Raw genomic sequence first — 8,811 nt, forward strand, 5'->3', positions numbered from 1 at the left:
AAATCTACCTGCAAAGGTCATTAAAAACCAGATCCTAAATGCACATAGGTCCATTTATAGAACGGGTAGGCCTATTACGACCTCTGTTATGTTTCATATTTATATACCTCAGATATATAAAGCGTTCCAATTAGGTAGCTACTTTCCATAAAACAATCAGCGAGTGGTTTCTACAACGTGGACAAAGTTCAAAGTGTGACGTGAAACGCGCAACCCTAGTGAAAATCTCATGGTGGATAATTCAACTTGTACCATACAGTAAGATTAATAACAATGTAGGCCACTGGTTGCAACCTGCACAATCCAGGGCAAATACAGAGATGGGTCAAAGCTACGACCTACCACAAACCAGAAGGGCACGATAGTGCAGAAAGATTGCGGAAGATGCTGCTGCTGCTTCGTACATGAGCAAACTCGCAGCCCAACCTAGAGCAGTGATGCACAGAGAAGGGGGTTTGAAGACGCTTCGTTAATATATGGAAGTCATTTGTATGCCTGGCACTCTGATAATTTTTGGTCCGTGCATAAAGTGCTAAGTTGCATTTTTGGAACTGGGAAGGGGCGGGGACGGGGACGGGTGGACCCTGGGAAATCAGACAATTCTATCAGAAACAAATACATATATATATATATATATATATATACAATTGAGCAAATACATTTTATAACTTAATTCTACCACCACACCCCAAAATAACTAATATATATAATATATATATATTATATATATAATAATATATATATAATATTCTAGAATGTTTTTTATTCAAATACACTATTCTACATCTTAAAACTCCCAACGTCAATGGATCGGATCATTTATTTATTGCAAATCAAGCAGTGATTGACAACTCTCCAATGGCATCCAATGGCATCGGGCCGCGTTAGATTGACAGTTCTCTAGCTGGGGGGCCACCGGGGTGGGGACGACGACGACGACCCACCCCTGTGAGCATGCTATTCATCAGGGTTGGGGGTTCATCACCCCCTTCCCCCTCCCCCCAGAAGGAATTTATTAGGAAGTTTGACAAGCTGCTTGGAATCAAGTGTTTATTTCTGTCAAATGTAGGTTACGTATGAGTAGGCCTATATGGCCAAAGCCCATTAACAGGACTTTTACTTTTTTTACCTTGGGCTACCCAGTACTTAAATACATGCTCTGGTAATACACAAGTAAACATTTCAGAGAATGAATGTCTAGAAGGATAGTTGATGATAATGGCTATATTAATAACAGATAGAGACAGAGACAGAGAGACAGAGAATAAGATAATTAATATAAATATCAAATTGATAGACATATTAACTAACAGGCAGCAGATAGAGAGAGAGAGAGAGAGAGAGAGAGAGAGAGAGAATGAAATGGAAAGATGGACAGATTGACCATCTAAAAGTTTCACCAAACATTTTGAGACACAACAGAAAACACATCTGGTCTTCTAACAGGGCAATTCATTTCCTGATAACTCACACTAATACCAAGGAAAATAAATAAATATTGAATACCTAAAAGATTAAAAGAGAATCAAGAACAATTTCCTTGGAAGCTGTCCTCATTATTTACATGGTTCACGGCTCTATAGCCAAAGTAAAAATTACAGCTTGGCAACTTCACTGACAGCACAAGAAACTTCCAAGCCGTTAAATACCACCGCCAATCATTATGTTAATTTGCTAATGCAGATTAAAAAGTAATTGCTTACAATGTGTACACATAATAACCGGTCTTTGCCGACTGCGGTGGTGGAGATAAGAATAAGCTGTAGAGATGTCCAGTATAGGGCATCCAACGCTTCATTACACACTTTTATTCGCTGAAAAGGATTTTGGCAAAGCCATCCCCATCGGTAACCTTATCATCTACCTCCATTTTCCTCCAATCTGTCTAATTTCACTTAGCAAACAATGATGCAGGGCAGTTTGATTCATATTTTAAGCATCAACTTGCTTCTTTGGACAGGAAACTGCACTGACGCAATCCCGTTCATTGTACAGTCTCAACAGCCAACCACTTAATTTGTTCTTTCCAACGATTTCATGGAATTGAAGCCGTTTCATGAATCTGATGGCTATTCTGTAACTATTGGCCTTGGAAAAACGTAAGAGAGCACTCTTTTTTGTGGTCATTAAGCACCACTGAAAGGGTTTCCTTTCAGTGTTGATTATTGTCTGTTTAACAGAGGGCTTTCAATCCATTAACTAGGTGTTAATGTGCACACAAAGGTTTTGAACAATATATATAATAGAGAGCCCCCTGCCACCGACTGGTCTACTAAAATGCTGTTGAAAGTATTACAGAACAGCACCAAAATCTTTCGGTTCAAATACTTGATGGATGGCTGAGAGAGTGAGAGCGAGAGAGAGAATAGATGGTAGGCATTACCATAGACTCCCTCCCTTGGGTCCTGGGCATACAGCCAGTTGACAGGAAATTCCAACATTGCGTTTTCACATTTATTATTGCATATCGAGTCATTGAAAGAGATGCCAATGCCGTTAAGACGGAAAATGATTTTATTCCTTCACAACGAGAATAGCACAACATCGCAGGGCGAGGGAAAGAAAGTGTTGAGTTGCATAAGCAACCCAAGCCCGACACAGACGTTGTGTGTGGTGGATTGATCCGTGAGAGGCTGTCTGAAGACCGTGCAGGCGACCCCACTTGGTGAGCCAACAGGAGGGTAGCTGAGAGGGTGGGGGTGGTGGGTGGGGTAGGGGTGGTGGTGGAGCTGAAGGGCAGTGAGCCTTCGCTCACAACCTACAACATCTTCCTCTTCTCAAATTCCTGCAGAGACAACGAAAATAAATGTAAAAAAGATAGGAATACACAAAACGATAGAAAGCGTCCCTTGATTTATTCATGGGGAAAAAACCACACGCTTTTGTTGTGCTTCTGACGTGCTGTTGGGGCCGCGGACATCTCGCAGGGGTCCAGTGTGAAGCTTAGTAGTTTGGTTATGCATGAGGGAAGAGGCTGGTGTGTCTCACCACACACACACACACACACACACACACACACACACACACACACACACACACACACACACACACACACACACACACACACACACACACACACACACACACACACACACACGGCCTGTGTTGTGTCGACAGCAAAATGTGACAAAATACAACGACAGCCATCATCAATGCAGAGCCATTACATGCAAAAAGGTTTTGTAGTTCCACATCCACAGCATCTAAAAAAAAAAATTAAAACGTTAATGATAGTAAATAATGCTTCTCCTCTAGGTGTTTCATCACGGGCAGGGAGGAGAAAGAAATGCAAATGCTTATCTGCGCCACGAAAAACACACAAGTCATGCTGGCCCGGTCGTCCTAGCCGGAGGACTACTGCCACCCTGAGGTGAGAGGCGGTACGTGGCTCTCTGCCGTTTAATACTGTCCTCACACCACCCAGTCTCTGCCGGAGAGCCGCCAAACAGTGGCGGGAGGGGGGTGGCTGACACGCTTAGTAGAAGGGGAGGAGGAGGAGGAGTATAATATGAGGAGATGGAGGGACCCATCATAAAGGGAAAAGTGTGCAGAGAGGTCTGAAATTGTGGAGGGATAATTGCGTAACAGAATTGTACACACGCTAGTAGGAATGGGTCGCTTAAAAATGCCCCCCTGAACAGGGGGGGACAAAAAGAAAAAGACACAATGGTGATAGACAATCTCCCAGCATGTCACCATCCTCTTTTCAGAGTCATCCTCTACAGAGAAACATCTATCAGGAGAAAAAAGGGGAGGGGGAGAAGTTTGAAAGTGCTGACTTCTGTTCCAGCGAAAGGGTAGAATTAAAATCACACATTTTTCTTTCATCAATACCATTAACAAAACACCTGTGCCCGAGTTGGAAGAGCTCCATTGATATAAAGACAGACAAATTGGCTTGTGTCTGACAAGTGACATAATCCATTCTCGGCAGGGTGGGCAATGATGCCGGTCTGAATTTGCCAGACCGGATTGGCAAAGGCCATAGGCGTCGATTTCGCTGGGGACGAGTGCCTACCAGTTTTCGTCAAGATTAATTCTGTACCCACCAAAAAGCTCAAGTTTATTTATTATGGAATATTACACAGCTCTTCTCAATGCTGTAGAATGCACCGTTCACTTGCATGGGCCTTCCCGACTTCCGGCGGTGAATTATGTTTTGATAATTGACCGTTGCTAAGCATATAATGGCCGCTGTCAAGGAAAGCGGCTCTGAATCACGTCTCTCGTATCAATCCGCAAGTAGTCCGGTAACTCATCAACCCCAGCGTATTCGGTTGCTAAGCGACGTCAACGTCTTTGGCAGACTATTTCTCTTCTGATCAACAGTACGAATGCTTGTAACAAATAAATTATAAAAAGACACACTGTGTGAAGATAATTTTTCGTTTTGGCAAGTAGCTGTGTAATAAGTGGGATAATGCATAGAACGTCGCTGGTCATTTTCGAAAATAAGTCCCTTCAGGGCGAAGTAAGACACCTCCACTACGCTTTGATGTGTGGTTCACCCTGTCTGGGCTTATTTTCCTGATAAGGACCGGCAACCTGGCTTGGACAATGAATGAGGTATTAATACCAATACTCTTTGGCTGGGATGCAATGATGAGGAATCAGACAATCAAGTCATTTTAGCCTGAATAAAAAGCACCAGAACAGGTTGCTAGTACCATGGACAGTATCAGAGCGATAACCTGTTGAACTAAATGGATGTGGTAGGCTACACCACGGGATGCATTTGCAGACCACTGCCACATAGGTAAGATGCAATATTTATTGCTTAAGATTTGCTGGTGCTGTGGCGAGGTCTTTTGTACTCAAGTGGTCGGTTGTTTTAACTCTTGCAATTGATGTTAGCCATAGCCACCAAGTAGCCTAACTTATCCACGGTTTGCGTTCGTACAGTGTTGGGTATAGTGGAGATGACGATAGTGGAGTAATTAGTGGAATAATTGTGGTGGGGAGTGCCATTGAGTTTTGGTCAGAATTCCTGATGTAGATTGGATGGATGTGTGTTCTGAATTGAGATCAGCCAGCTCATGTGGTGATACAGCGTTCAGCTGAACAACAAATATTTTTTGCTTTTTCAATCTTGACATTTGTAGTGCTGTGTGTAGCCACACGTTTGCCCCTTCTGAAGTTAAACACATACTTAATTTCCTTTCCTAGATCCTCTGTTTATGTTGGTCATGTCATGTCACGTTGTCTACATTGGGTAATGTCCAATGCTTTTTGTAAACGCTTTCTTCATAAAACGTCTGACAGTTTTTTGTATACATTTTATTCATTAGTAAGCTACATGGGTATGCCGTCTTTCAGAACCTTTCATTACCTGCACTAAATAGAAAAAAAAAGTGCATCCTCATTGTACCCAGCACATTTCAAAAAAACTGACGCCCATAGCAAAGGCGTATTAACCTGGGACCACTCTGGTGGTTTTTAATTTCCAAGGGGTATTATTTAAGGGCACAGACCAAAATGCTTCTGGACCTCCAACCAATTGGAGTGCCAAAACGTCGGACACATCAGCAGCACCCATCTTGGTTGTTTATGAAAATGCCTAATCTGCACTCCCTTAAGTGAACCTCTGTGAACTCTACCTGCTGCTATCTGCTCGAAATCTGTTTGAATGGGAGTGGGGCCAGATGAATATGCCCGAGCAAATCAAAAATTGGCTGACACATTTGCCTTGTTCAGGGGCTACAATAAGGCAGCTTTTGAATATTAACCACAATGACAGGGGTTTAGAAGCAGTGTGCGGCTGTGATAAGATGACAGAATTAATTAATGTAGGCTAACAAATTACTCTAGCACAACGCATTCAAGGCTCAGTTGGCCATAGGGACGAAGGAATCATTTTGAATGCGCCAAGTTTTGGGTTCTTTTAAGGATAAGAAATAAAAGATGAATTTGTCGAGGCTTGCGATGTTTGAGTTCTTTTGACTTTTGCATTTTCCCCGTCCCTGGGAAACAGCGTGGAACTATTAGTGGAGAGCAGTAATTACGCTTTTCAAGAGGAAAAGTACAAGCACCCTTAATAGCACTTTGGAGATTTTGACTTTTTGGAATATATGAATAATATTACTGGCTAAATAAGCTAACCAGGTGGGAAAAAGGCTTTCCGTGAACAGAATCTGTAGCAGCAAGATATACACGATGTTCAACAACATGTATTTTCTTTTTATAAATCAATGGAATTAGTGGCTAATGTGCTAATATCTTAAGAGTAATCTCTAGTCTGATGGTGCCAGTAGCCACTCACAGCTTACAGACAGGAGAGAGTGAGATAGGGTAAGACATGAGGGGAGGGGAAGAGTCCACAAGAGAGCGAACAAGTTTGACAGCAAGACTTGAAACCTAAGTATTATACAAACGGGGGGCGTAAATGCAGACAACGCAAATTACAAGCAGCGTTAAAGGCAAGGGGATCATTATGGGCAAGGGCTCCTCGGATGTTTGAGAGACCTCATGAGATTCTACACCTCATGTCCTTACACAGAAGTTAGTAACTGGGAGTCATATACCCCCTGTGTGTGCGGGTGCGAGTGTGTGGCGTGTGCCTGTGTCACCCACTTGGCCGGTAAAAGATGAACATGGGGACATTGCTCTGCATGCCACTAGCCCTCAGTTAATTGGTTAACCGTGTAAACAGCGAGCCATCACAGCTCGGAAACATTCTCGACGGCTAACAAAGCGTGGACCGCTGGAATAACACTCATCAATACAAATGAGCGAAACCCAAGAGCCACCCACCGTGGACACGCAGGACACATGCGCCTGCATAACGCACGGACGGATGCGTCACTAAGTATGCTAAATAACCCCGCCCACACCATCTGTGTGTGTGTGTGTGTGTGTGTGGCGCTCAGCGCTAAAGACCACCGTTTAGCCCCTTCTGTAAGAGCCAGTGTCTCTGTAATGGCGGTCAATTAGGTAAATAGAGACGCATGGACACAATGGACTGTAAAATTAACAACCATAAGCTGGCTTTTCCATCATTAAGCAGCGCGGTTATGGATTATACTTTGGGAGGAGGGAGAAAGGCCCGGGCGGATCTATAGCTGCCTTCTCAGGGGCTTGGTAATGAATGAAACCAGTTGACTAATAAGGTCGACACAAACCGTTTCTATAATACATCTGCTGGTCAGACGTGCTCTCCTGGGGTGATGAATGGGACCGCGAGGGGGACAGTAGCGCCTAATGAGCCCCCGGCAGCAGACGCTCATATCTCCCGCGGATAATTGCATGTTAAATGTCCGGTGGTAACACCCTAACCCCCTTGTTTATCCCGGGGCGCTTCCACTGATGGAATGTTTGTCATGGTTGCCTAGGAACACAACGTGTATCCGTTTGTTTTGTCTAGGCAACGGCGGATTTGAGTCCCATTTTTGAGCTCAACATTTGAAGGGTAGGTGCATAAACCAAATTAACATTTACATTCAAGGCATTTAGCAGACGCTTTTATCCAAAGCGTACCTGTGTCAGAAGAGAGAGAAACAACAATTAAGTTGAAAGTAAGGATTAAACCAGGATGCGGTGGGCTTTATTGGAGAATAACTTATGGCGGGGTTGTGATGTGGCCGGGGCAAGCCCAGGTTAGCTTACCACCAAGTGGGGTTAGAAATGATGAGATATAAGCTACTTCCATCAATGACGTTGGTATTTTTTCATCAGATTTAAACACGGTTCAGCGGCGAATTGAGCGTATTGTATTTTACCATGTGAAGGAAACATCTGATCGATAGTTGCATTAAACCATAGTTTTTCTGTTGGAGTTGGAGCGCATTGATTTAGAACTCTTAAACAATTGGAACGTTATTGACCAGGGTCAATAACGCATTTAACAATGCTGTGGTGTAACGTGCATATTTAGTAGCCTCTTCTAACAGGCCCAGTGAGAGTGCTTGACATCATTATTTCATTACTAAAACCAAATCCCTGCTCATAGAAATGCATCCAAAATATTCTTATATATATAATGGAATATATCCCACCAATGAGAAAACTTGTGTCAAATGGATGCAGGTTAGTGGTCCGGTCAAAAACACCCAAGGGATGAGAAGATAAGGGGACAGGACACAGTCGTGGCTCGGGTGTTTAGACACCCAGCTGAAATGTTATTGGTTCCATCCCCCCATGTCCACAGTCCCCTCCCTGGTCCTTAATGACACTGCCCTATAAGTCCCCACATGTCTACTGGGATGAAAGCTTCTGCTTGACTAAATAATGAAGGTCTAAACTAAAAGCATGTTCCTTGCAAGGAAAGACATCCAAATACAGTATATAATTCTGCAAAGGCTATAGTCACTCAGGTTAGGCTGTGTTTGTGCTTTGTTAGTGGTGGAAGGATGGCAGTGTGAACATTTAAATTTATACTGCAATCTGATTATGCAGCCGTGCGGAGGGGTCTATAGATGCTCAGAACACACGCGCACAGGCAAATTATACCCTGCTATCAAATAAACGCATCTGTGCAATTCAATAACTAAGAAAGATATTGCTTCTGTTGTATAGTAGGGAGTGTAGGGAAATCCACAGGGCTTGTTAGCCGTGTACTGTTTGTAAGGCCAGAATTATTAACTGGAACTTGGCCAATAACAAACCGTATTTCCGTGTTGTGAATAATAACTATATGAATATAAATGATCCATTAGCTCTTAGTGCCATTTAGTAGTCTTTGTTTAGCATCATTAGTACCATTAAGCATATGCTTGTATCCACAAAGACTTGCAGTGAGTTCAGAAACATATCATTAAGGAGAAGGTAGGGGTTAGACAGTGAGTGGAGACATGTTATTAAGGAGAAGGTAGGGGT

General features: G+C 43.0%; 1 protein-coding gene across 1 annotated transcript in view; it reads right to left on the reverse strand.

Annotated features, from left to right (window-relative positions):
• Positions 1-2,496: 2,496 nt before the first annotated feature.
• Positions 2,497-8,811, reverse strand: part of suclg1 (succinate-CoA ligase GDP/ADP-forming subunit alph) — a 24,885-nt gene continuing 18,570 nt past the window's right edge. The window contains exon 9 of the mRNA XM_084466067.1: positions 2,497-2,785. Coding sequence (XP_084322193.1) covers position 2,785 — 1 coding nt within the window. The 3' untranslated portion in view covers positions 2,497-2,784. The remainder of the gene's footprint in view (positions 2,786-8,811) is intronic.

Source organism: Micromesistius poutassou, assembly GCF_964030765.1.
Source record: "Micromesistius poutassou genome assembly, chromosome: 3".
Lineage (NCBI taxonomy): Eukaryota > Metazoa > Chordata > Actinopteri > Gadiformes > Gadidae > Micromesistius > Micromesistius poutassou.